This window comes from Somniosus microcephalus, chromosome 32 (assembly GCF_052327205.1).
Source record: "Somniosus microcephalus isolate GS21.2 chromosome 32, FLI_Smic_1.0, whole genome shotgun sequence".
NCBI lineage: Eukaryota > Metazoa > Chordata > Chondrichthyes > Squaliformes > Somniosidae > Somniosus > Somniosus microcephalus.
Window position 1 is genome coordinate 17505463 of NC_141018.1, and position 27796 is coordinate 17533258.

The following is a 27796-nucleotide window of genomic DNA, read 5'->3' on the forward strand; positions in this document are numbered from 1 at the left end:
CTAGCTGAAGCTGTTGCTTAGCTACAGAGACGCTTGCAGCTGCAGCTGACTGTTTTGAAGCTGTTGCTAAGCAACAGGGTTTGTTGCTTCACACGGAGCTCAAAAGCTCCGTATGTTTTAACATTGGCGCTGGTTTCTACGGCAGTTTTGATGGGACGGCAACAGCTCGGTCCCGTCAGTGCCGGATACCAGAAAGTTTCCTGTAATTTGTACCTATATTTCAGTCACTGCATGTAAAGGGTTGTGTTTTATTATCTAATTGACTAGTTAATACTCTATTAAATCAGGAGTTAAGGTTTCCTAGTCCTCGAACTTCTATTAGCGGTCAAGGATGTATGACAATATCCTATAATATATCCCCATTGCCCCTATTTGGAGGTATGACAATAGCCTGTAATACCCCCACATAAGGGCAATAGGGATATGACAATATCATATATAAACCCAACACAGGAATGCAAATCGCAACACACAAGGAGATTGTAGTCGCTCAGACAAGTGAATAGCCACGTGACACGGACAACACACACACATGGCTAGTTAGTTGCAGCTGGAGCTACACGCATGGATGAGAGGGATTGGAAGAGCTACTGAAGGGAGCAGAGAGAGCGAGAGCCACTGGCCCATATAGGGGACAGCCCACATTGGGGTCAAGAGCACATGGAGCAGTACCAGAGGGGCTCGAGACATGCACATGAAAATTGTCTCCAAACTCGACAACAGGATGCAAAATACAAGTAGACTTGGCACTTGGTAAAGAAGGAGCTTACCACGGAAACCAAGCATATGAATAAATGGCAGTCGAACTGGTGTAAAAGTAACTGTCATTTGGCGAGCGGCCGGGGATGTTTTCAGGACAGAAGGAGCTACAGGAAACTTTCTGTTCCTGGCACAGACGGGCCCGACGTGGTGCCGGTTCATCAACAATGCTGGACAACCGAACGCTATAGTAAAAGATACGGAGCTCAGAGCTCCGTATAAAGCAACAAACTCTGTTGCTTCAGCTTCAGAACAATCGGCACAAGTTGCAAGCGTCTCTGCAGCTTAGCAACAGCTGCAGCTACACCCTTGCACAGCAACAAATGGAGTAAAAAAAGTAATAAAAGTAAAAAAAGTTACCTGAACCGACTCCTGAATTTTGCCGGTGGATCGAGCGTTCCGGTTATTTAGGGGCCAGTTAATCGAAAGTTTCCTGTATTCAGGCGGGAGAGCAGCACCTAAATAGAGCGGGAAGCATGAAAAAGGCAAGGAAGGCTCAGCTATTGAAAAACTGTTTACACTAAATGAGGAGATGGGGGGGGGGGGGGGGGGGGGGGGGGGAAAGAAAGAGGACATGGAGGGATCTGCTTGGCTAAAATTGATCGGCGAGTTAATGCTATCCAGCAGCTGGACATGAACACAGCAAGTACCGCATGGCACACACGTTCCTGCTGTAACCAAACCGCACAATACGCAGCTCACTAGTGTGAGGCTACTTTCTTGTTGGACAAGATAACAAAGAGTTCGTCAAGTAAACTACATATTGGCGAACTCGGAAAAATCAATGTGCCAGACAACGCAATAAATGTCAATTTCATCTCACCTTGCTGGTTTACCAGCCATTACAGGGTCACAGGTAATTCAATCATTCTCTGGTCCGTCTGCAAGAGTATGAATTCTAGTGAGCACCCTTAGGATGTGAGGGGATATTAAATCAACCTAAAAACATAAGAATTAGGAGCAGGAGTCGGCCATACAGCCCCTCAAGCCTGCTCCGCCATTCAATAAGGTCATGGCTGATCTTCAAACTCAACTCGACTTTCTCGCCCGATCCCCATATTTCTCAATTCCCCTAGAGTCCAAAAATCTCTCTCTCAGCCTTGAATACATTCAACAGCTCAGCAAGGAGCAGGCTCGAAGGGCCACTTCTGCTCCTGATTCTCATGTTCTCTAGTGAACAAAACTGTCTGCTCCCAGAACTATTTCATAAAACCAGATATTTTGCATTGGGGAAAAAAAAATTTCCCTAGCCTTTCCCTCCCTGGGTGTGAGCTCATTGTTAGCACAAATTTCAGCTGCCCTATCCAGACGTAACAGAGAACATGAGCAGGCTAGACACTTTGGGCCCCTCTGGCAAACTTTCAACTCTCAGCTACAGAGCGGAAATCTCAAAGGCCCGAGAGCAAATCATTCGAAAATGTTGAGTGGAGAATTATTTTTCTTTCAAATACAGTAAAAAGAAATAGCAAGGAAACAAACTGCGATTGAAGCTCAGTCACTGTGAGCACAGCTTGTGTGTGGCTTCTGACGGATGTACAAAAGGACCAGAAAAAGGAATCGCAGGCAGATCTAGATGAGATTGGGGGGGGGGGGGGGTGGGGGGAAGAAGGGGGGGAATGGTCCCGTTTCTGGCAGATGCCCTTCAATATTGGTAAAGGTAGTGCAATGCAGTTGGATGGGAGCAACACCAAGCTGTGCGCATCATTTAGGGTTATGAGCTCAAGGCTGTTGAGTCACTGAAGTCCCAAGGCCAAAGCTACAAGGCTATTGTAAAAGTGAACATGGCGTTAGGATGTACTGCCAGAACGACTAAACATAAAATCAAGAACTCGCATTTCTATAGCGCCTTTCACAAGTTTAGGACATTCCAAAGCACTTTACAGCCAATGAAACACTTTTGAAGTGTAGTTACTGTTGTAGTGTAGAAAATGCAGCAGCCAATTTGCACACAAGCTCCCACAAACAGCAATGTGATAGTGACCAGTTAATCTGTTTTAGTGATGTTGGTTGAGGGATAAATATTGGCCCAGGACACCGGGGAGAACTCCCCTGCTCTTTGAAATAGTGCCATGGGATCTTTTACATCCATCCAAGAGGGCAGACGGGGCCTCGGTTTAACATTTCATCCAAAAGACGGCAGCTCGGACAGTGCAGCACTCATCAGTACTGCACTGGAGTGTCGGCCTAGATTTTGTGCTCAGGCCTCTGGAGTGGGACTTAGCTTCTGACTCAGAGGCAAGAATGCTACCACTGAGCCAAGGCTAACACTTGGAAATATTGTCCTTCCTCTATACAAGGCCTTGGTCAGGCCACATCTAGAATAGTGTCCTGTTTTTGTCCCCTCACATGGTGGGCTATGTAGATGCACTGGAAAAGGTTCAGAAGAGGGCAAGATATTGAGGGAGCTGGAGGAGTTCCCATGAGTGACCAACATAACCTCATATGGAAGGTAGGTAGGCTACTGGGGGGGGTCACCCAATCACCATGGTCTCCTGGAACTTGTTCAATCTCCTTCAGAGGTCAGTGAAGAATCTCCCCAGTTTTTGTCCTAAATTGGCCCAAATTTCTTTTACCCCCCATGTGTTTCTGCCGCACCCGATTGTGTGGCTGCGTTTGTGGGGGGGGGGGGGGGGGGGGGAGAAGAGAGGGGGGCAGCAAAGAGATTGGGACGATACTATGCTGAATGTACACCCTGCTAGTATAGGACAGGATCAATCGACTCACTGGTCTTCACTGTGTGTTCCTATGAGCCCCGTGCTCCAGTACTGCAGTTACTAAGCTGCTCTATAAAGGCCACCTCTTGCAAGATGTCTAATCCTTCCCACAACTCTCCAGCTGCCAATAGTTATCAAGATCAACTCGCATTAACATTTCTGGGAGCATCACAACCCAATCTATAGTTGCATGGGGCACTGTGTGCTTTACTGATGAAAGGGAAGTAACTTCTTCATCAGTTAAGTGCGTCAACTGGTGCCTAAACGCAACTGTCACCACATTCCCATCACTGACACCACATTCCAGCTGTGCACATCCCCATCACTGACACCACATTCCAGCTGTGCACATCCCCATCACTGACACCACATTCCAGCTGTGCACACCCCCATCACTGACACCACATTCCAGCTGTGCACATCCCCATCACTGACACCACATTCCAGCTGTGCACACCCCATCACTGACACCACATTCCAGCTGTGCACACCCCCATCACTGACACCACATTCCAGCTGTGCACATCCCCATCACTGACACCACATTCCAGCTGTGCACATCCCCATCACTGACACCACATTCCAGCTGTGCACACCCCCATCACTGACACCACATTCCAGCTGTGCACACCCCCATCACTGACACCACATTCCAGCTGTGCACATCCCCATCACTGACACCACATTCCAGCTGTGCACACCCCCATCACTGACACCACATTCCAGCTGTGCACACCCCCATCACTGACACCACATTCCAGCTGTGCACACCCCATCACTGACACCACATTCCAGCTGTGCACACCCCATCACTGACACCACATTCCAGCTGTGCACAACTCCCTCACACAGTTAGACAAATCACAAAGCACTTGAGTGGATACGAGGTGTCTGCGAATCTTTGAAGATGTCTAAGTTGCAGCCTAGTTGGGCGCCCTAGAGGAAGGCTCCGCACAAGCTGGTGTGAGGCTTTGACATCACTAGAGGCAGAATCTTTTTTGTTGCACCCACAAACCACAGCTAGCAATCGTTGCCTGCAAGCGCTCTCACACATGGGCGGGGGGGACACGAGGGGGAAGTAGAGTGGAGGTGTTTTCGAAGCAAAGCCACGGAGGGACTTGTAAACAATGATAAGGATATTGAACTCAATGTATTGGGGGGAGTGGGGGGACAGGGAGCCAGTGGAGGTCAGAAAGGACAGGTGTGATGGGCGAGAAGGACTTAGTGGGAGACTTGATGGAGCCAATGAAGTTTTTGGAATTGAAGACCAGGAAGTAGGATTGAGATTAAAGGGGGGGGGGGGGGGGGGCAGGCTTGCTGGGTCAAATGGCCCTTTCTTGTTTCGACAATTCCCCGTATATTTTGAAGTAGAAAGTTAATTACGCATATACGAAAATGATAGGCAGGAAAAGGCCACCAAGTCTGGCCCACACATGATGCTGGGAGCATTGTGACTGGACACTTCCTAACTCCCCACCCCGCCAATGTCATCTCCTGGGAGAGGCTAAAAACCCAGGACCACAAGGGGGGGGGGTGGTGAGAGAGATCTGGACAATTCCTCTGCGGCCCCCTCAGGTGATTGATGTGTACCAGCACAGTGCAGTCCATATCGGATCAACTCCTTTACTAACACAAGCAGATCACAATTATTTCAATATTATCCTACCTTCATTATTTTTCTTGGGACATTTTAGTCTCTGGCACAAGGTATCATTTAGCATCAATGCTTGTACTAGGTGTAATGATTGATCGCACTGTACACGTGCCACATCTCCAATGCACACTACTTTTGCGCGCATCAGGGCAAGGGACATGGGTACAGAGGAAAGACTTTTCAAGTACTCCCAGATCTGGTACAGTACAGTTAAATGCCAAGAGACATTCCCTCTACTCTGCCCCATCGAGCACTCCCAAGCAATGTTCCCTCTAAATTGTCTTTGGTGTGCTCGGCCTGTTTATTTCAATGTGCGGTCCCTTAAATTTCTGCGCATGCGCGGTTTTTCAAATGAAAAAGCTAGTGAGCGGCCTGCGCGAGAGACCTCACAGACTGCTGGGCGGACATGCACGCGCGTAGCTTAGAGTGAATATTGCTCCCAAGTGCAGCAAAACTAGGGTTAGCTGCAGAGTGAAGTTCCCTCAAAGTCTATTTTTATATTTGTATTTGCGATATCCCATTTATAATCTGAGAAGGGGGGGGGGGGGGGAAAGTGTGTGTCGCTGGCAAGGCCGCATTTATTGCCCATCCCCCGTTGCCCCGAGGGCACTGAGAGTCAACCATGTAGTGTGGGACTGGAGTCACATGTAGGTCAGTCCAAGTAGGAGAGGCAGGTTCCCTTCCCTGAAGGAATTCCTGAATTGGTTGGGTTGTTAATGATAATCCATCAACTTCCATGGTTATTTTTCTGTTGCCAGCACACAAATCACCAGATTTCATCAATTCAAATTTCCCAACTTGTCTTGGTGGGGATTTACACTCAACTTCTGGATTGCTTAGGCCAGTGCCGTAACTAGAAAGGCTACTGCACCCCTCAGGGCTGCTAGAACAAAGAGTAAAAAGCTCCCAATTCTGATGGCCCAAACTACATCTTATTCACTTTCATTTCATACCATTCCCACTAGCCAAGAACTTCCCATTTACTCATCTGGAATTCCTGACCACAGAATAACAGCTACAGAAAAATTCATTATTTTATCAATGCGTTGCACCCGATTACTAATCACTAAACACCCCTTAGCGGCCCTGAAGAGATAAGAACATAAGAAATGGGAGCAGGAGTCGGCCATTTGGCCCTTCGAGCCTGCTCCGCCATTCAATGAGATCATGGCTGATCTTCTGCCTCAACTCCATTCACCGGCCCTATCGCCATATTCCTTGATGCCCTTTCCAGTCAGATATTGCAAACTATAGAACACTGTAAATATTTATATTGCTCTAGACAGCAGTCTGTTCCTACATTACTTCTTAAGTTAGGTTTGGTTGTCCAAACAGATGAGGCCTGGGTGAGCGAGAGCGTGCGCGCGGCAGAGAAAGAAGTGAAGATTGCCCATCTCTCCGAGTAGTCCTGTGATTTTCCTAACCCCATGCACGTGAACTTTACCAGAACAATCGGAGAAGAAAGGGGTCCTCGTAACTCCAGTCTGACAATACCGCAACTCCCAGAGTTATGCTGTGGGTCAGCAATATGCAGATCTGAACCTCCAGCCATTTTCTCTCCAAAGGGCAAAGTACAGTTTAATAAATACAAACCTCAGATTGGCAAATAGAAAATCTTGGCTTTAAGCCAAAGCCTCAGACTCCAGGAAAACATCAAATTCTCCTGAAAAGAATTATTTTCATTGTTGGGCCCAGCATTAAATATTGCTCTGTTACTTCCAATATTAGGGAGCTATTCCTTCAGTTAAGCTAACCTTCTGGCTTCTTCAGTTGTTGATTGTGACCTCTGGTTCCTAAAACAGAAAAACGGATCGTCTCGATTTGTGGAATCTGCACGAACTTGCCACTGTGTTTTCCTATATAACTCACACTCAGTAATTTATTGCATGTGAAGAAATCTAGGACGTTTGAGGTCCGATAAGGCACGATAAAACAGCGTCAGCCGTGGCTCAATGGGTAGTACCCACCTCAGAGGCAGAAGGTTGTGAATTTAAGGCCCAGAGACTTGAGCACAAAATCTAGGCTGACACTCCAGTTCAGTGTTGAGGGAGTGCTGCACTGTCGGAGGTGCCGTCTTTCGGATGAGACGTTAAACCAAGGCTCCCCGTGGCACTATTCAAAGAGGAGGGGAGCTGCCCCCGGGTATCCCGGCCAACATTTATCCTCAACCAACACATAAAACAGATGTACGATAGCAAAATACTGCAGATGCTGGAAATCCGAAAAAACAACAGAAAATGCTGGAAAAACTCAGCAGGCCAGGCAACATCCGTGGAGAGAAAATAGAGTCAACGTTTCAGGTGAAAACCCTTTGTCAAGACTAAAGAAGCACAGGAAATGAAATAGATTGAGAGGCCAGGCTGGGAGAGAACAAAAGAGAAGAGACATTAAGAGGTATTCAAAATAAGACGAGATGGTGATAGGACTCGTGGAGACAAAAGGCGGCTCTAGATTAGGTGTGAAATGCGCTGGCAGAATGGGAGACAGCTGCCATGTGGGAGAGAGAAAAGGGGGGGGGGCAAAACAAAGGTGTGGATAAGAAAAGTAAAAATGTAATAGGGGCCGAGGTTATGATCTGAAATTGTTGAACTCGATATTGAGTCCGGAAGGCTGTAAAGTGCCTAATCAGAAGATGAGGTGCTGTTCCTCGAGTTTACGGTGAGCTTCCGTGGAACAATGCAAGAGTCCGAGGACGGTGAGGTCCGAGTGGGAATGGGGCGGTGAATTAAAATGACAGGCGGCCGGAAGCTCGGGGTCATCCTTACGGACTGAACGGAGGTGTTCCGCAAAGCGGTCACCCAATCTGCATTTGGTCTCCCCAATGTAGAGACCACCACATAAAACAGATGGCCTGGTCATTTATTTATTGCTGTCTGTGCTCATTGCTACATTACAACAGTGACTACACTTTAAAAAAAATAAAAAAATAAAAAAAGTACTTCATTAGCTGTAAAGTGCTTTGGGGCACCCTGAGGTCAGGAAAGGCACTATAGAAATGCAAGTCTTTCTTGCAGTTATATCGTGACACAAGGCTGTGAGCCTCAAGACAGCTGGCCAAGTGGACCCTTGGGTTTTGTTGGGCACCACACTCTCTTATGCAAGTATTTTAGACAGCAAAATATTTTCACTGTTGATTCTTCAAAAACAAGACAATTGAAATTAAGTAATCTGCAATTTGTAAAACAATTAGTTTGCAGTCCAATACAGTATGGGGTTCTTTTAATTCAATATAATAATGCGACAGAATGACAAACATCTACAATTAAAAATGTTGTAGTATTATCCTGACATGCATGTATTCTCATTCAAATAAACTCACTGGAAAGGCACTGAATCGTTCAGTCACTGGAAACATTTTGTGATGTCTTGGTAAGGGAAGCCCCTACAGCCTGTGTCAGTCAGCATCAAGGTCAGGTGTAGATGGAGTGTAAAGCTGCCCCTGCACTGCCACGTTGCATAGCTCAGGGAGGGAAGCCCGTTTCCACAAAATCCCCTTCTTGCAGCCTCTCTGAATGCCAAGTCAGTGCCAGGTTATGGGCAGCTTTGTGCTGTAGATAGTTGCAGTGTCTATTGACACCACTATGTCAGCCATTGAGTTGGAGGTGGGGCGGAACTTAAGAGGACTCGTAGCAAACAGTGCATTTTACAACAAAGTTAATTTACTCAGCAGAGTCTGTTTAAACAATACACCACAGCAAACAGTCTACAGAGTCTACGACAGCAAAATACTGCGGATGCTGGAAATCTGAAATAACAGAAAACGCTGGAAAAACTCAGCAGGCCCAGGCAGCATCCGTGGAGAGAAACAGAGTTAACGTTTCAGGTCGAAACCCTTCGTCAGAACTGGAAAAAAAGCAGGAAAAGGAATAGATTGTGAAGCAAGTTAGGGGCTGGGAAAAGGGGGACAGAGTCTATTGAGTCTCTCTGAACTACAGCAAACAGAACTCATGACCGAATCTGCAGCAGCGTCTAAAAGCAGAGTGATTCCTCCAGCATAGTGCTGAGAGTAGAGGATAGTTATATACAAATGATGTGAGTAAAATTAATCTCAGTCACTTACAGCAGTGATCGACGGGGGAAATTTCCCAATCATTTCCATTCTGGCCAGGAATCATGGTGTCACTATATGCAGCCAGATTCGTGCCAGTTATTAAGAGGCTGAAGACCGACCAGGCCGGTTTTACTGCGGGACCCTTACAATAGAGATGGCACTCATCCCATCGGTCTGAGCTGCATGTGAAACCAGATACTCCAAGAGAAAGAGCAGTGTTGTGAGCCACCACAACAGCTATGTACTCCAAGCTAGTGCACTTGGCTGGAAATAAGCCGTATTTAAATAACCAGTTGGCGCAAACTGGATTAAAGCAGGATGAACTCAGGAATTCTGGCACCCATCAACTGCTTCAGGTGCCTGTTCAACATCAATTTCCCCAAGTAATTTCCTAGTCACACTGACGCACACATTTCCAAACATTCAATCAACATCAAAGCATTATCAAAATTTTATGGGGTTTTGATAGAGTAAATAAGGAGAAACAGTTTCCGTGGTCAGGAGTGTCGGTAACCAGAGGACACGGATTCAAGATTATTGGCAAAAGAACCAGAGGGAAGATGAGGAGATGTTTTCTTTTTTACGCAGTGAGTTGTGATCTGGAATGGGTGGTGGGAGCAGATTGAACAGTAACTTTCCAAAGGGAACTGGATAAATACACTTGAAAAGGCAAAGTTTGTGGGGTTATGGGACTAATTGGATAGCTCTTTCACAGGCACGATGGGCCGAATGGCCTCCTTCTGTGCTGTAGGTTTCTATTAACTGGGGATTTCCTTTGCTTTTTGCAGTGAAGACTGAAAGACATAGCTATACACAGAAAATTAAGTTTTTAGAAAATAAAGCATAAAAGTACACACATTTAGAAAGACCAGTCTGTTGACATCAAAATGATGCAAACATAATATGTACAACAAAATCTATTGCTTAGAAATGGTATCTATTAAGACATAAAATATACATTATAATGAACTAGTCGATCTGCTGTGATATTATATACAGGGACCAACTGTACTCTTCAGGTGAAAAGAAGTCATTGTCGGGAGCGGTGAGAGCGGAGGTCCAGTGAGTATTTAAACTCACTTTCGCGGGCTTTTTTTCCCCCCACAGGCCATTGTCGGGAGCGGTGAGAGCGGAGATTCAGTGAGTATTTAAACTCACTTTCGCGGGCTTTTTTTCCCCCACAGGCCATTGTCGGGAGCGGTGAGAGCAGAGGTTCAGAGAGTATTTAAACTCACTTTCGCGGGATAAAGAGGCTTACCAATCTCTCAAACCGGTGTCGGCGTTCCAGAGCCACGTCACGATTCAAAACGTGACGCGGGCAGGAGGAAGCAGCTGATTGGGTGAGTACTTATACTACTCTATACTTATGGTTCATAGTTTATAAAGTTTAGACGGGCTAAATTTTGTGGTTATAGTTTCTAAGGTCTCTGTTGTGTAGCGGGGAGTGCTAGGAAACAAGGGCCCTTGAGTATATCATTTAATTGTAGTATAATTGGTGGTATTGATTTAATTTAAATTAATTAAAGGGTAAGTCATGGCAGCAAAGCTCGGCCCCGTGGCATGCTCCTCCTGCACTATGTGGGAAATCAGGGACACTTCCTGTGTCCCTGACGACCATGTGTGCGGGAAGTGTATCCAGCTGCAGCTACTGGCAGACCGCATTGTGGCGCTGGAGCTGCGAATGGATACATACTGGAGCATTTGCGATGCTGAGGACGCCGTGGATATCACGTTTAATCAGTTGGTCACACCGCAGGTAAAGGCTGCACAGGCAGGAAGGGAATGGGTGACCGCCAAGCAGAGTAGTAAGCGCAGGCAGGTACTGCAGGGGTCCCCTGTGGCCAGCCCCCTCTCAAACAGATATACCGCTTTGGGGAGGATGGCTTATCGGGGGAAGGCAGCAGCAACCAACTTCCTGGCACCATGGGTGGGTCTGCTGCACGGGACAGGAGGAAAAAGAGCGGGAGATTCTATTGTAAGGGGGATAGGCGTTTCTGCAGCCGCAAGCCAGTCTCCAGGATGGTATGTTGCTTCCCTGGTGCAAGGGTCAAGGCTGTCTCGGAGCGGCTGCAGGGCATTCTGGAGGGGGAGGGTGAACAGCCAGTTGTCGTGGTGCATATAGGTAAAAAACAGGATGAGGTCCTAAAAGCTGAATATAGGGAGTTAGGAGGTAAATTTAAAAAATAGGACCTCAAAGGTAGTAATCTCAGGATTGCTACCAGTGCCACGTGCTAGTCAGAGTAGAAATAGAAGGATATTTCAGATGAATACGTGGCTAGAAGAATGGTGCAAGGGGGAGAGAGTCAAATTCCTGGGACATTGGAACCGGTTCTGGGGGAGGTGGGACCAGTACAAACTGGACGGTTTGCACCTGGGCAGGACGGGGACCGACGTCCTAGGGGGAGTGTTTCCTACTGCTGTTGGGGAGGGATAAACTAAAATGGCAGGGGGTTGGGAACCTGTGCAGGGAGACAGAGGAAAGAGAAGCAAGGATAGAAGCAAAAAACAGGAAGGAGAAAAGCAAAAGTGGAAGGCAGAGAAATCAAGGGTGTAAATCAAACATGGCCGCAGTAAACAATGATTCTAAAAGGTCTAAGAGTGTTAAAAAAAAACAAGCCTGAAGGCTTTGTGTCTTAATGCGAGGAGCATTCATAATAAGGTGGATGAATTAGCTGCGCAAATAGATGTAAACGGATATGATATAATTGGGATTACGGAGACATGGCCCCAGGTTGACCAAGGCTGAGAATTCAACATCCAGGGGTATTCAATATTCAGGAAGGACAGGCAAAAAGGAAATGGCGCTGGGGTAGCATTGCTGGTTAAAGAGATTAACACAATAGTAAGGAAGGATATTAGCTCTGATGATGTGGAGTCTGTATGGGTAGAACTGAGAAATACCATGGGGCAGAAAACGTTAGTGGGAGTTGTATACAGACCCCCAAACAGTAATGCTGAAGTTGGGGATGGCATTAAACGGGAAATTAGAGATGCGTGCAATAAGGGCACTGCAGTTATCATGGGTGACTTTATTAATCTACATATAGATTGGTCTAACCAAATTAGTAACAATACTGTGGAAGAGGAATTCCTAGAGTGTATACAGGATGGTTTCCTGGACCAATATGTCGAGGTACCAACTAGAGATCAGGCCATCTTAGACTGGGTATTATGTAATGAGAAAGGATTAATTAGCAATCTTGTTGTGCAAGGCCCCTTGGGGAGGAGCGATCATAATATGATCGAATTCTTCATTAAGATGGAGAGTGAAGTAGTTGATTCAGAGACTTGGGTACTGAATTTAAATAAAGGAAACTACGATGGTATGAGGCGCGAGTTGGCTAGGATGGATTGGGTTCATTAAGATGGAGAATTCTTCATTAAGATGGAGAGAGAAGTAGTTGATTCAGAGACTTGGGTACTGAATTTAAATAAAGGAAACTACGATGGTATGAGGCGTGAGTTGGCTAGGATGGATTGGGGAATGTTACTTAAAGGGTTGACGGTGAATAGGCAACAGCAAACATTTAAAGATCGCATGGATGAACTACAAAATTTGTCCATCCGTTTGGCATAAAAATAAAACAAAAAAGGTGACTCAACTGTGGCTAGCAAGGGAAGTTAGAGATAGCATAAGATCCAAGGAGAGGACATATAAATTGGCCAGAAAAAGCAGCAAACCCGAGGATTGGGAGCAGTTTAGGATTCAGCAAAGGAGGACAAAGGGATTAATTAAGAGGGGGAAATAGAGTATGAGAGTAAGCTTTCAGGGAACATAAAAACTGACTAAAAGCTTCTAGAGATATATGAAGAGAAAAAGATTGGTAAAGTTAAGCGTAGGTCCCTTGCAGTCAGAATCAGGGGAATTTATAGTGGGGAACAAAGACATGGCTGAGCAATTAAGTACATACTTTGGTTCTGTCTTCACAAAGGAGGACACAAATAAACACTCAGATGTCGGGGAACATAGGGTCTAATGAGAGAGAGGAACTGAGTGAAATCAGTATTTGTAGGGAAATGGTGTTAGGGAAATTGACGGGATTGAAGGCCGATAAATCCCCAGGGCCTGATAATCTACATCCTAGGGTACTTAAGGGAGTGGCCCTAGAAATAGTAGATGCATTGCTGGTCATCTTCCAAAATTCTATAGACTCGAACAGTTCCCATGGATTGGAGGGTAGCTAATGTAACCCCACTATTTAAAAAAGGTGGTGGAGAAAAAACGGGGAATTATAGACCAGTAAGCCTGACATCGGTAGTGGGGAATTGCTAGAATCCATTATAAAAGATGTAATAGCAGAGCACTTGGAAAACAGTGACAGGATCAGACAAAGTCAGCATTGATTTACAAAAGTTAAATCGCGCTTGACTAATCTGGAATTTTTTGAGGATGTAACTGGTAGAATAGATAAGGGAGAACCAGTGGATGTGGTGTATTTGGACTTTCAGAAGGCTTTCGATAAGGTCCCGCATAAGAGACTAGCGTGCAAAGTTAAAGCACATGGGATTGGGGGTAAGGTACTGAGACTTGGGTAGAGAACTGGTTGGCAGACAGGAATCAAAGAGTTGGAATAAACGGGTCTTTTTCCGAGTGGCAGGCAGTGACTAGTGGGGTACCGCAGGGATCGGTGCTAGGACCCCAGTTATTCACAATATATATTAATGATCTAGACGAGGGAACTAGATGTAATATCTCCAAGTTTTCAGTCGACACAAAGCTGGGTGGGCGTGTGTGCTGTGAGGAGGATGCAGAGAAACTCCAGTACGATTTGGATAGGTTGGGCGATTGGGGCAGATGCAGTATAATGTGGATAAATGCGATGTTATCCACTTTGGTGGCAAAAACAGGAAGGCAGATATTCTGAACAGCAATAGATTGGGAAAAGGGGAAGTGCAACGAGACCGGAGTGTCCTTGTGCACCAGTCGCTGAAGGTAAACATGCAGGTGCAGCAGGCAGTTAAGAAGGCAAATGGTATGCTGGCCTTCATAGCAAGAGGATTCGAGTACAGGAGCAAGGATGTCTTGCTGCAGTTGTACAGGGCCTTGGTGAGATCACACCTCGAGTGTTGTGTGCAGTTTTGGTCGCCTTATCTGAGGAAGCATGTTCTTGCCATGGCGGGAGTGCAGCGAAGATTCACCAGACTGATACCTGGGATGGCAGGAATGACGTATGGAGAGAGATTGGGTCAATTAGGCTTATATTCCCTCGAGTTTAGAAGAATGAGAGGGGATCTTATTGAAACTTATAAAATTCTAACAGGACTAGACAGACTAGATGCAGGAAGGATGTTCCCGATGGTCAGGGAGTCCAGAACCAGGGGTCACAGTCTAAGGATTAGGGGTAAGCCATTTAGGACTGAGATGAGGAGGAATTTCTTCACCCAGAGTGGTGAACCTGTGGAATTCTCTACCACAGAAGGCAGTTGAGGCCAATTCATTAAATATATTCAAGAAGGAGTTAGATATATTTCTTAAGGCTAAGGGGATCAAGGGATATGGGGAGAAAGCAGGGACAGGGTACTGAATTTAATGATCAGCCATGATCTCATTGAATGGCGGAGCGGGCTCGAGGGGCTGAATGGCCTACTCCTGCTCCTATCTTCTATGTTTCTATGAGTCAGAGGGTGGGAAATAAATGAACCAAGCCAGGCAGGCATAATTCAGTCACTATTTTAAATTCATACCTTCTGTCTGTATTTTTGTATAATACTTTGATTTTATATTATAAACTTATGGCAATTCAGGAAGCAGAGATTTAGAATTGCTTGAAGCATAGGCTGAGGAGCTGAAGCACTATAGCATCACCACTGGTGGGAAAATGATACTACAGCGTGACAAGTTTACATGGATATTTTCCATCATAAATGTGGACATAGGAATTTATAATGCAGAGGTTAACAAAATGTGACAATAGAAAGCACGGTTTTGTAGACCAGATTGTGTGTGCAGATGTTAGCCTATTATTTTTTTTTATTTTATTTATATATATAATACTCAAAAGTTATAGAGCGTACCTACATGTATGTTATATATCAAAAGAAAGCTTATTAGGGGAGTCTAATAGGCGTATTTACTTTTTGGTCAGACAAAAATTGTTTGGACAGTATACAAAAAACGTTCAAAAATCCGCTCATTAGCGGTTGACCAATCCTACCTCTCATTAGCGCTGAGTGACGTGCTGGTTGACCAATCCTACAGTTCAGTGACCTGATGGTTGACCAATCGGTGCGGCACGGGCGGGACCTAATCCTCCAGCCTCCCCAAACTTCGCCGCCATTTTTCCCCCTCAAACTGCCGTTAGTTAGGTGAGTGGCGGCCATTACAGACCGGCCGGGCCTCAAGCTCAAAAAATGTCTCTCTCTCTCCTCTTCCCTCTCTCTCTCTCTCTCTCTCTCTTGCCGTGAGTGCGGGACTGGCAAAACCGGGGCTTTCCACCCAGCCGTCCCCGACCGCAATCGGACACGAGTCCACAGCGAAAAGCGTTCCTCTGCCGCCCGGCCAACCGGGTCCAAACGCCTGCCGCGTTAATCATCAGCAACCCCGTGCTCGCTTCGGACCGCTGGGCACCCGGCCTCCCATTCTCTGACTGACTCCGTTCTGCTACCGAGGTAAGTCCGGCCAGGCCTCAGGCGCTAGCAAGGGACAGGTGAAGCACGGAGAGAAATGAAAGTAGGGAGAGACACGGAGAGGGAGAGGGAGGGACAGAGAGAGGGGACAGACAGGGGCAGGGAGAGAGAGGGGGGGAGAGAGAAGGGGCAGAGAGAGGGGCAGGGAGAGAGAGGGGGAGGCAGAGAGGGGGGGAGGCAGAGAGGGGGGGTCAGGGAGGGAAAGAGAGTGACACAGAGCGCGGGAGCGCCAGCGCCCGGCCGTAAACCGCGCGGCCCACAATTGCCCTGGCAACGCCGGGCCCCCCCAGCTAGTAGAAAAGTATTTTACAACTTTTTAGAAATATGAAGGATCACAGGGCAACCAAATTAATTAAACAGAACCAACCTCATGACAACCTGAAACAATAAAATCATTTGAAGGCACAGTCTACTTCCGATAATTCAGACAGTTTTGTCAAAAAAAATTGAATTATGCAGGAATTCCAATTAAGCAATTGCATTTAAAATGTTACAAGAGCCCTTTTGTGCACAATTGGAGTTTGACTGGAAAATGCACTTGTTTAATTTAAATTACTGAAACTGCGCATTACACTGTACTTAAAGAGGCTCATAAACGGTCGACACTAGAGAGGAACCGTGGGTCGGGATAGTTCAGAGCGAGCGCTTTCATTTGAAGCCAAAATAAACACGGCAGCCAAAACCTAGTGAAGATTGGGTAAGTCGAGATGCCAAGTGGTGGGTGGATCAGGCCCCAACTGCCGGAGAACATATCCTTCCAACTAAATTCACAAGATAATTCAGCTCAATTCAACTCAACTCCAAGATGATCATTTAGTCCATGACCTGCTCTCCCCTCTGGCATAAAGGCACCAATTGCGGTGGATTTCCTTTGGTGTCCTTTGTTCTTCAAACTCAAACTGGAAAATTATGCATTCATGCCCGTAGTTAATTTAATGTGTACAAAACAGTAGCGCATTTACTTAGCTTAAAGAAGAATTTAATAAAAAGGTAAAAATTCACAAGTACTGAAACTCCTTTCCCATAAATGATAAAAATAGTTAGAAATCTAAGTGAACTGCTAAATGCTGATGTTTTACATAAATGGAGATTTTTCTCCCTGATGCATTGTTCCCCTGGAGATTTTTCCACAGAGGCGGTGCTGGTTACACAGTAGAACTGCCAAACCCCTGCCTGTGTTGCCCAGGGCAAGTCCACGTACAGTCTGTGGTGAGCTGCACATAAGCAACAATCACTTCACACACAGTACAGCCTGGTCAATCCTTCCACTGAGCTCATGCTGGACACCACACCCCTCCTCCCAAACACACACAAACACCAATTCCATTTAGAATCGCAGTAATATACACCTCTGATGAAATACACTCCTGGTTTATTCAGAGAGGTATGGAGGTCATTAATGTCCCTGAACCAAAGGCCTTTTAAAACATATTCGCAGAGTTTGAGTACTTCAATCAGCTCGAGGATCCCCTACACCAGGAGATGGCTCGAACCGGTTGCCAGGGCGACAGGCAGCCAAGGAGCCACTCAGCTGCCAACAATCGGGTTGGTTCTGAGAATTCTGGATCTCGCCACCTTTAACCCCCGCTCTCAGCAGATGACTGGATCCTGACAATTCGAAATATTGAATTGGGAAGCGCTGTTTGGGGGGGGGGGGGGGGGGGGGGGGGAATCAGTCTGTCCCTCCTGCTCCACTTTAGGACAGCTAACACTTAGTGTCACTGTCGCAGGCACCGAGAGAAAACAAGTTCACACTTTGCACACTGCCGAGGTTTGGTGAGCTGCGCAACAAAGGGGAAAAAAATCATAACCTCAAATGCTGTAGATCAACATGTACTAACTGTAAATACATTACACCTGCACACTAGTCACAGACCATGCTGACGAATAGCCCTGGCCACAAGAGCATGTAGAAAAAAAGAAAAAGACTTGCATTGATATAGCACCTTTCACGACCACCAGGTGTTCCAAAGCGCTTTACAGCCAATAAAGTACTTTTGAAAGTGGAGTCACTGTTATAATGTAGGAAACGCAGCAGCAAGATCGCACAAACAGCAATGTGATAATGACCAGATAATCTGTTTTTGCTATGTTGATTGAGGAATGAATATTGGCCAGAACTCCCCTGCTCTTCTCCGAGATAGAGCCGTGGGATCTTTTACGCTCATCTGAGAGAGCAGACAGGACCTCAGGTTAACGACTCGTCCGAAATAGGAGTGGAAATTTCTCCCCAAAAGGGCTAGGGATGTCGGGCCAACTGAGATTGATAGATGTTTTAATCAGGCAAGGATATCCAGGGATATGGAGCAACGGCGGGCAAATAGAGCCGAGGTACAGATCAGCCATGATCCCACTGAATGACGGAACAGGCTCGAGGGGCCGAATGGTACAGCCAAACCAACCTTCCTTGATCAAGCGTGGTACTTATTCCCGCAGAATCAAGTAGGGTCAGTCCAGGCAATGGTAGGCGTTCTTACTGAATGGTTGAGGTGGCAACTAGAGACACTGCAGGTAGATGCAGAGAGGTCATAGAAACTACTAGTATTTCCCACACCCCCAAAACAATAAATTGGTATATTACTAGCACCATGACAAATGCTACCCCCAGGAACAGTGGCTACTTGTCTCTGATCATTAAGAAAATATTCCAATCGGTCATTCTCAGATCCAAAGTGGATGACCGCACACTTCCCCACATTGGGCTCCATCTGCCATAGTTTTGCCCCTTTCTAACTTCCTGCTTCCATCTACCCGACTTACTGTGCCGTCTAACTATATTCTTTCATCCAAGTCATTGTTTTGTATGTGGCGAAAAGCCGAGGCCCAGTACAGATATACAAATAGAAAATGTTGGAGATACTCAGGAGGTCAGGCAGCATCTGTGGAGAGAGTCAGAGTTAACGTTGACGTTGCAGGTCGATGACCCTTCGTCAGAACATCGAGCTGAAACGTTGACTCCGTTTCTCTCTCTCCACAGATGCTGCCTGACCTGCTGAATATTTCCAGCATTTTCTGTTTTTATTTCAGATTTCCAGCATCCGCAGTATTTTGCTTTTGCCCCAGTACAGATCCCTGGGGAACACCACTCGTCACATCCCGCCAATCGGAGAACGTTCCTGTTATTCTACGGAGCAAAAATGGCAAAGAACCATTCTCCTGTTGAAGAAACAAAAAATCTCTTCACCTGTAAATGAAAGCTCAGATTTGAACAACTGAGTGAATGCCTATTAACATCCAGGGAATACGTTTCCACGATCCAAATTACTTTTCTACTTTGAACTTTGATGCTGACCTTGCGATAGAAACATAGAAGATAGGAGCAGGAGTAGGCCATTCGGCCCTTCGAGCCTGCTCCGCCATTCAACGAGATCATGGCTGATCATCCAAACCCTAGCACCCGGTCCCTACACCGACAGCCATCCCACCCAAGCCCTATCCCCGCAACCCCACATATTTGGCTGTGCAATTCAGCAAGATTGGTTCCTGACTGGTATAGAATACAACTCCAGTGCAGACGTGACGATATGCAGTACATCCAGCCGTAGGTACAGGGTCACTTCCCTCCCTCGATGCAGTCACCATGCTCAACTCCCCCCAAAATAGCAGTGACGAGCGGAGAAATTAATACAAATAGAGATTTAGTACGAGGGGCCAATGTGCACTCGCAGAGGGTTGAAAGGTCAGTCTGAGAACATTTTAAGGTTGAGAATGAGGGGAGTTACCTCGGGCAGGTGACAGGGTTCAGACAAGCACGGTTATAGTGCACTTGTTAGTTTAGTTCTTGGAGTAGTCGACAGCTCTAAAGCTGAAAGGGGTTAGGCTTCGGGGGAGGTACCGTGGGCGGTACCGTGGGCTTGTCCTGCCTGTGGTCACGAGCTGCACGTTTTGCGGGTCACTGCCACATCGAGGCACTGATTTTTTTTTTTACCTTTTTATAAACACCTTTTAACAGATCACACGGACTTCACTATCGGACACTTGTGCCTCCGAAAACAAACAGAGATCACAGCACTGCCTGAGGAACCTCAGCTACACGCACCCACCCCTTTGCAGTAATATTTGGGGAGGGGGAGAACCAGCTACAGGAAACTCGATTTACCAGCACCTAAATAACCAGAAACCTCTGTTAACCGGCAAAATTCAGGAGTAGGTTCAGGTAAGTTTTACTTCATATTAGTGGCCGTTCCTGGATCTGTGGCTGCGTAATCGGGGTTCCTGCACCTGTTGCTAAGCAACAGGGACGCCTGGATCTGTTGCTGTGTACGGAGCTCTCGTACCTTTTACTATACCTCTCTGTAATCCGGACTTTGATAAACCAGCACCATGCCAGTCCTGTCGGTGCCGGATGACAGAAGAGTTTCCTGTAATTACAGATCAGTACTGTTTGAGGTCCAAGTGCAGATCACACGCGCGCCTGAGTCACAAGGTCATGGGTGCAAGTCTCTCTCCGGTGACTGGAGCACAAAATCTAGGCTGACACTCCAGTGCAGTGCTGAGGGGAGTGCCGTGCTGTCTGAGGCGCCGTCTTTTTAGAAGAGATGTTAAACCGAGGCCCCGTCCGCCCTCTTCAATTTGTAAACGATCCCATGGCACTATTTCGAAGAGCGGCAGGGGCGCTCTCCCCGTGTCCTAGCCAATATTTATCCTTCAACCACCACCACCACCAACAGATTATCTGGTCATTATCACATTGCTGTTTGTGGGAGCTTGCTGTGCGCAAATTAGCTGCCGCATTTCCCTACATTACAACAGCGACTGCACTTCAAAAGTACTTTATTGGTTGTGAAGCGCTTTTAAAGAGGCAGTTTCCTGAATCTGGGGCTCCTGCCACTCACACATGCTAACGGGGCGAAAGGAAATCTCTGCTAAGCATGTAGCGAGCTGACCTGGACGTCTCGAGATCAGGAATGGCGCTATATAAATGCAAGTTCTTTCTTTTAGTATTTACTGCGACACAGGCGATTCCAGAAAGTGCCGGGCGTTTTAAGAAACAATTTATAAAGCAGAAGTGTGAACAAAATAAGCTGGAAAGGGGCTGACTCGCCTCGTTTTTAAATGATACACAGTGAAGTGTTGTCAGAGACTGGAACTGAGCCTTCCCTCGAGCCGTGCCAGCACCAGAACCTTTTCCATACATCAGATCAGAATGAGGCCGAGAATGAAACAGGACGACAATGTTATTTTAATGGGCCGATGACAGGCGAGACCGATCCAGTGATGGAGCATGGACACAGGGACTGAGACATGGGGGCTGTGCCCATAAGGCTGAATTCCTAATCTCAGCCCCGTTACCACTATGAAGGAGGGAGGGAGGTGCCCAGAGGGAGGGATGAGGACATGTGCATTAACTCCCCCACCCCGGACCACAAACAGCTCGTGGGTGCCTCCGAGTGACCAACTCCAAATAGCAGAGGCCTCTGGGTTCAAGTCCAACTCCAGAGGCCTGAGCACATAATCTAGGCCGACACTCCAGTGCAGTGCTGAGGGAGTGCTGCACTGCCGGAGGTGCCGTCTTTCGGATGAGACGTTAAACAGAGGCCCCGTCTGCCCTCAGGTGGACACAAAAGAACCCATTGCACTATTTCGAAGACGGGCAGGGGGAGTTATCCCCAGTGTCCTGGGCCAATATTTATCCCTCAAATCAACATCACTAAAAAATCAGATTATCTGGTCATTATCACATTGCTGTTTGTGGGAGCTTGCTGTGCACAAATTGGCTGCCGCATTTCCTACATTACAACAGTGACTACATTTAAAATTATTTCAATGGCTGTAAAGCGCTTTAGGATGTCCTGAAGTCGTGATATAAATGCAAGTCTTTCTTTATGGTTCCCAAAATGTCTTTTAAATTAATGCGGTTTTTTCCCAAAAGGCCTTGAACATTGAGCTTCTTTTTGGAAAATGCTTACGTGTTAACACACCTTCAACCCACCTCTTGGTGAATCCTCGGGACTGACCCAACAGTCTATTGCTTGTCACCAGTACATCCCGTATGAGAAATAGGGCCCAGCTGCCGGTGATGGGGAGCACACTGCCCGCTCCTCCACCCGTCTACACAGAACGTACAACACAAAAAGACAGGCCATTCGGCCCCAACCAGTCCCGGTCAGCACGTACCCTCCACTCGAGCAAGTAGTCACAGAATCCTACAGCGCAGGAGGCGACCATTCGGCCCATCGTGCCTGTGCCGGCTCTTCGAAAGAGCTGCCCAGTCAGTGCCACTCCCCTGCTGTTGCCTCATGGCCCTGCATCACATTTTGCTGTCCTTCTCCCATCCCGAAAAAGTATCAAAAATAAGGCCCAGGTGGGGTGGACATTAACTTCAATTGATGATCTCCTTATCCTTTAACAACTACAAATTGGGCTACACCATCCGTGCTGTAACAGAGCAGGAGCGTCCAAGCTTTGTAGGTTGAACAGGTGCATACCATTGATTCTCCGCAGTAGATAAAGTTTAAACCCTCGAAAATATCTCCAACAGGTATTCCGATTTAGGATTTATCTTCCAGTGGGGCAACAATGCTAAACAAAGTGACTCCCAAATCACCAGGCTCTCAAAATCCTAACAGGACAAACCAGCGAACAAAATATAAAGGCAAATAGCAGAGTGTGGCATGGGCCCAAAGGCGCGCATGTGGCCACTATTTCGACATTTCTGCTTGAGGAGACGACTCAGAAACTGGTGTAATTTATGGGACTCCATCAACTTCAACTCTACCGCCCGCATCCTAAATCACACCCAATCCCGTTCACCCATCACCCAGCGCTCACTGACCTACACTGGCTCCCGGTCCAGCAACACTTCCAATTTAAAATCATCATCCTCGTCTTCAAATCCCTCCATGGCCCTCGACCCTCCCCATCTCTGTAACCCCCCTCCAGCCCCACAACTCTCCGAGATCTGTGCCTTTGGTCCAATTCTGGCCTCTTGCGCATCTCCAATTTCTATCGCTCCACCACTGGCGGCCGTGCCTTCAGCTGCCAGGGCCCTAAAGCTCTGGAATTCCCTCCCTAAACCTCTCCGCCTCTCTCTCCCCTCCTTAAGATGCTCCTTAAAACCTGTCACCTGTCCGAAAGTCTCCTTATGTGGCTCGGTGTCAACTTTTGTTTGAGAACGCTCCTGTGAAGCGCCTTGGGTCTTTTTACTACCTTAAAGGCACTACTGTTGTATGCAAAATAGCAACAGACTTGAGAAACTGGACTATACTAGAACAGAGAAGGTCAAGAGGAGATCTGATAGAGGCATTCAAAATCAGGAGGGATTTTTATGAATGCCAATCGTGGAAAACTATTCCCACTGGCTAGTGAGTGAGTCAGTGACTGGGGTTTAGGAGGATTAATTATTTTTCAGAGAACAATTGTTAGAACATGAAATGCCCTGTCAGAAACTGTGATGGGAGCAGAATCCACAATAGCTTATAGAAGGGAAGTGAATAAATATTTGAAAAGAGGAGAAATCTCAAAGGGCAAGGGGAAGGGACAGGGGAATTAATAAGTAGACAGTTCCTGCAGATGACCAAACCGACACCTCCTGCGCTGTAATATTCTATTATTTCATGATAGCTTTCCATAAATTAGTGATATAAAGATCAGTAGTATACCCTAATAACGCAGCGCAGATTAAATTCTTATTAAAAAAAATGTAAATCAATCTTTGAGGGGGCTCAGCCACTGCATAATTACTATACGTGATATATATGGGCAAGTGGAAGAAATTGCAACTAGTTTGGTTTCCAATGGCAACCCGCTCACCTTTGTTCTGGTCATTTACAACATCAGAGCTCCTCAATTAAGTTATTTCCGTATAAATCTCACATCAATGCATTTCAGTTGGGCAATATTCATAATTTTACCAGCAATTAAAGCAGGAGTCTCGTATGAAGATCTCATTTTAAAACAGCCCACTTTACCAGCGGGGCTAGCTTTGAAATTACAATCTTTTTCATCCTTTTTTTTTGCAAGTTCCAGCCTCAAAACATCCGATGCTGCGGATGTGCCTAGGAGGGGGGCCCCCAGGCCACAGCCGACAAGCGGGCAGGATGCGGCTTCTGCCAGAGGTAAACCGCAGCAGGCTGCCAACAGCGAAAGTCTTCATCCGAGATACATCAGCGACTGGTTAGGAAATAAAAACTTCTAAAAAAAATCAAACAAATGTACGGCCCGTGGCTAAAGTCAGCAAAACAGCAGCAATAAAATGTTTGAAAACGTGCTCCGAGCCAACCTTTGTGGTCAGACACTTAACGAGAGAGAGAAAAGTTCAGAACTTTCCATAAAATGATACAAACAGAACCTTGCGTATCATATTACAGAAACACTGCAGAGTGATACATCGCCAGCTCGCTTCGAGAAACCCATACAGTCTGTTACATGAAACGGTAAACTGGCTAAGATAGGACGCACCAGACTGTCCCGCTCCAACCTGGGGGGGGTGGGGGGGGAAAATGGATAGGGGCAGCAGGGGCAGGTGGAGAGATCCTCCTTCGTGAGGGGTTTGCAGAGGGGGTTGGTGGAGGGGGTAAGGGGATGGAAGGGGTAAAAGGGTGAGGAAGGTAGGGGGGATGTGGGGGGGGGGGGGGTGGAGACTGATGTCAGTTCTCACCCACCTCCTCAAACAGACACTCTCCACCCGGCCTAAAAACCCAGACCAGTCAGGAGCTCTGGTATCCCGGGATCCGCAGTCAACCTTTCCCCCCTCCCCATTGGGGTAGAAACCAACCACCCACCGCCCTCAAACTGGGCCCTGCCCACCCCAAATCCTCCACACTCCCCCGCCCAACCCTACACTCCCCTTTGCCCGACCCCCACACTCACACAGAGAGATCAGGTCAAGTTGGGGTCGGGGCGAGGGGGGGGGGGGGGGGGGGGGGGGGGGGGGGGGGAGGAGGAGGACAGGTCGGGGCGAGGGGGGGGGGGAAGAGGAGGACAGGTCGGGGCGAGGGGGGGGAGGAGGAGGACAGGTCAGGTCGGGGCGAGGGGGGAGGAGGAGGAGGACAGGTCGGGGCGAGGGGGGGGGAGGAGGAGGGGGACAGGTCGGGGCGAGGGGGGGGGAGGAGGAGGAGGACAGGTCGGGGCGAGGGGGGGGGGAGGAGGAGGAGGAGGAGGACAGGTCGGGGCGAGGGGGGGGGGGGAGGAGGAGGAGGAGGACAGGTCGGGGCGAGGGGGGGGGGGGAGGAGGAGGAGGAGGACAGGTCGGGGCGAGGGGGGGGGGAGGAGGAGGAGGAGGACAGGTCGGGGCGAGGGGGGGGGAGGAGGAGGAGGAGGACAGGTCGGGGCGAGGGGGGGGGAGGAGGAGGGGGGGGAGGAGGAGGAGGACAGGTCGGGGCGAGGGGGGGGGAGGAGGAGGGGGGGGGAGGAGGAGGAGGACAGGTCGGGGCGAGGGGGGGGGAGGAGGAGGGGGACCGGTCGGGGCGAGGGGGACCGGTCGGGGCGAGGGGGACCGGTCGGGGCGAGGGGGACCGGTCGGGGCGAGGGGGACCGGTCGGGGCGAGGGGGACCGGTCGGGGCGAGGGGGACCGGTCGGGGCGAGGGGGGACCGGTCGGGGCGAGGGGGGACCGGTCGGGGCGAGGGGGACCGGTCGGGGCGAGGGGGACCGGTCGGGGCGAGGGGGACCGGTCGGGGCGAGGGGGACCGGTCGGGGCGAGGGGGACAGGTCGGGGCGAGGGGGACAGGTCGGGGCGAGGGGGACAGGTCGGGGCGAGGGGGACAGGTCGGGGCGAGGGGGACAGGGGGACAGGTCGGGGCGAGGGGGGGAGGGGGACAGGTCGGGGCGAGGGGGGGGAGGAGGACAGGTCGGGGCGAGGGGGGGAGGAGGAGGAGGACAGGTCGGTGCGAGGGGGAGGAGGAGGACAGGTCGGTGCGAGGGGGGGGGAGGAGGGCAGGTCGGGGTGAGGGAGGGAGGAGGACAGGTCGGGGCGAGGGGGGGAGGAGGACAGGTCGGGGCGAGGGGGGGAGGAGGACAGGTCGGGGCGAGGGGGGGGAGGAGGACAGGTCGGGGCGAGGGGGGGAGGAGGACGGGTCGGGGCGAGGGGGGGGAGGAGGACGGGTCGGGGCGAGGGGGGGAGGAGGACGGGTCGGGGCGAGGGGGGGGAGGAGGACAGGTCGGGGCGAGGGGGGGAGGAGGACAGGTCGGGGCGAGGGGGGGGAGGAGGACAGGTCGGGGCGAGGGGGGGGAGGAGGACAGGTCGGGGCGAGGGGGGGAGGAGGACGGGTCGGGGCGAGGGGGGGAGGAGGACGGGTCGGGGCGAGGGGGGGAGGAGGACGGGTCGGGGCGAGGGGGGGAGGAGGACGGGTCGGGGCGAGGGGGCGAGGAGGACGGGTCGGGGCGAGGGGGCGAGGAGGACGGGTCGGGGCGAGGGGGCGAGGAGGACGGGTCGGGGCGAGGAGGACGGGTCGGGGCGAGGAGGACGGGTCGGGGCGAGGGGGCGAGGAGGACGGGTCGGGGCGAGGGGGGGAGGAGGACGGGTCGGGGCGAGGGGGGGAGGAGGACGGGTCGGGGCGAGGGGGGGAGGAGGACGGGTCGGGGCGAGGGGGGGAGGAGGACAGGTCGGGGCGAGGGGGGAGGAGGACAGGTCGGGGCGAGGGGGGGAGGAGGACAGGTCGGGGTGAGGGGGGGAGGAGGACAGGTCGGGGCGAGGGGGGGAGGAGGAGGACAGGTCGGTGCGAGGGGGGGGGAGGAGGGCAGGTCGGTGCGAGGGGGGGGAGGAGAGCAGGTCGGGGCGAGGGGGTGAGGAGGACAGGTCGGGGCGAGGGGGTGAGGAGGACAGGTCGGGGCGAGGGGGGGAGGAGGAGGACAGGTCGGTGCGAGGGGGGGGAGGAGGACAGGTCGGTGCGAGGGGGGGGAGGAGGGCAGGTCGGTGCGAGGGGGGGAGGAGGACAGGTCGGGGTGAGGGGGGGAGGAGGACAGGTCGGGGTGAGGGAGGGAGGAGGACAGGTCGGGGTGAGGGGGGGGAGGAGGACAGGTCGGGGTGAGGGGGGGGAGGAGGACAGGTCGGGGTGAGGGGGGGGGAGGAGGACAGGTCGGGGCGAGGGGGTGAGGAGGACAGGTCGGGGTGAGGGGGGGAGGAGGACAGGTCGGGGCGAGGAGGGGAGGAGGACAGGTCGGGGTGAGGAGGGGAGGAGGACAGGTCGGGGTGAGGGGGTGAGGAGGACAGGTCGGGGCGAGGGGGTGAGGAGGACAGGTCGGGGCGAGGAGGGGAGGAGGACAGGTCGGGGTGAGGGGGGGGGGAGGAGGACAGGTCGGGGCGAGGGGGTGAGGAGGACAGGTCGGGGCGAGGGGGGGAGGAGGATAGGTCGGGGTGAGGAGGGGAGGAGGATAGGTCGGGGTGAGGGGGTGAGGAGGACAGGTCGGGGTGAGGGAGGAGGACAGGCTGGTGGGCTGAGGCGAACCCATTTGAACATCTCCAGCTCCCCCCACGGTCTCCCCTGTCGCCGGCCGGCCGGGTGTGAGGGGGCGCCGGGTTACTTACACTTCCAGGATGCGGTCTCCTCTGCGGACGCCGGCCCGCTCGGCCGCTCCGCCCGCCAGGACGGCGCTGACGTGCTGGAGCGGCGCGTACAGCTCGCCGTTGATGCTCCTCAGCTGGCCGCCTTCGCTCACCTGGCCCCGCACGTTGAAGCCGTAGCCCGTCTCCGACTTGATGATCTTCACCAGCCGGGGCCCCCGGGTGAGGTTCGTGGGCGGCGGCGTCGTCGACACTGCCGGCCCTTCGCCATCCGAGCCGGAGCCCAACCGCCTGCCGCCGCCGCCGCCAACCTCGTCCGCCATCTTGCAGCACGGACATCACACGCCGCTGCACACCCCATCACGTGAAAAAAAAAAGGGCGGAACCAAAGAGCCGGGGACTCGCCTCCCGCCGGACGCCTCGCCGTCACGCAAAGGCTTCACCCGCCCCGCCTCTGCCATGCAGGGCCTCGGCAGCCATCTTTAGTTAGGGCAAACAGGCAGAGACACACCACACACACCACACAGAGGGTAGGTTTCAGGAACTTTT

At 50.1% G+C, this 27796-nt stretch overlaps 1 protein-coding gene and 1 long non-coding RNA gene across 3 annotated transcripts in view; one reads left to right on the forward strand and one right to left on the reverse strand.

Annotated features, from left to right (window-relative positions):
* The window catches only part of LOC147097306 (sorting nexin-27-like), a 138986-nt gene extending 111399 nt beyond the window's left edge, over nt 1-27587 (reverse strand). For both annotated transcript variants that reach the window (XM_085972163.1, XM_085972164.1), the window contains exon 1: nt 27272-27587. In XM_085972163.1, coding sequence (XP_085828289.1) covers nt 27272-27570 — 299 coding nt within the window. In that variant the 5' untranslated portion in view covers nt 27571-27587. The remainder of the gene's footprint in view (nt 1-27271) is intronic.
* Nucleotides 9601-24008, forward strand: LOC147097307 (uncharacterized). Its single transcript, XR_015074351.1, has 3 exons — nt 9601-9765; nt 10363-10518; nt 23768-24008. It is a non-coding gene; the product is annotated as an uncharacterized LOC147097307 (long non-coding RNA).
* Nucleotides 27588-27796: the final 209 nt, after the last annotated feature.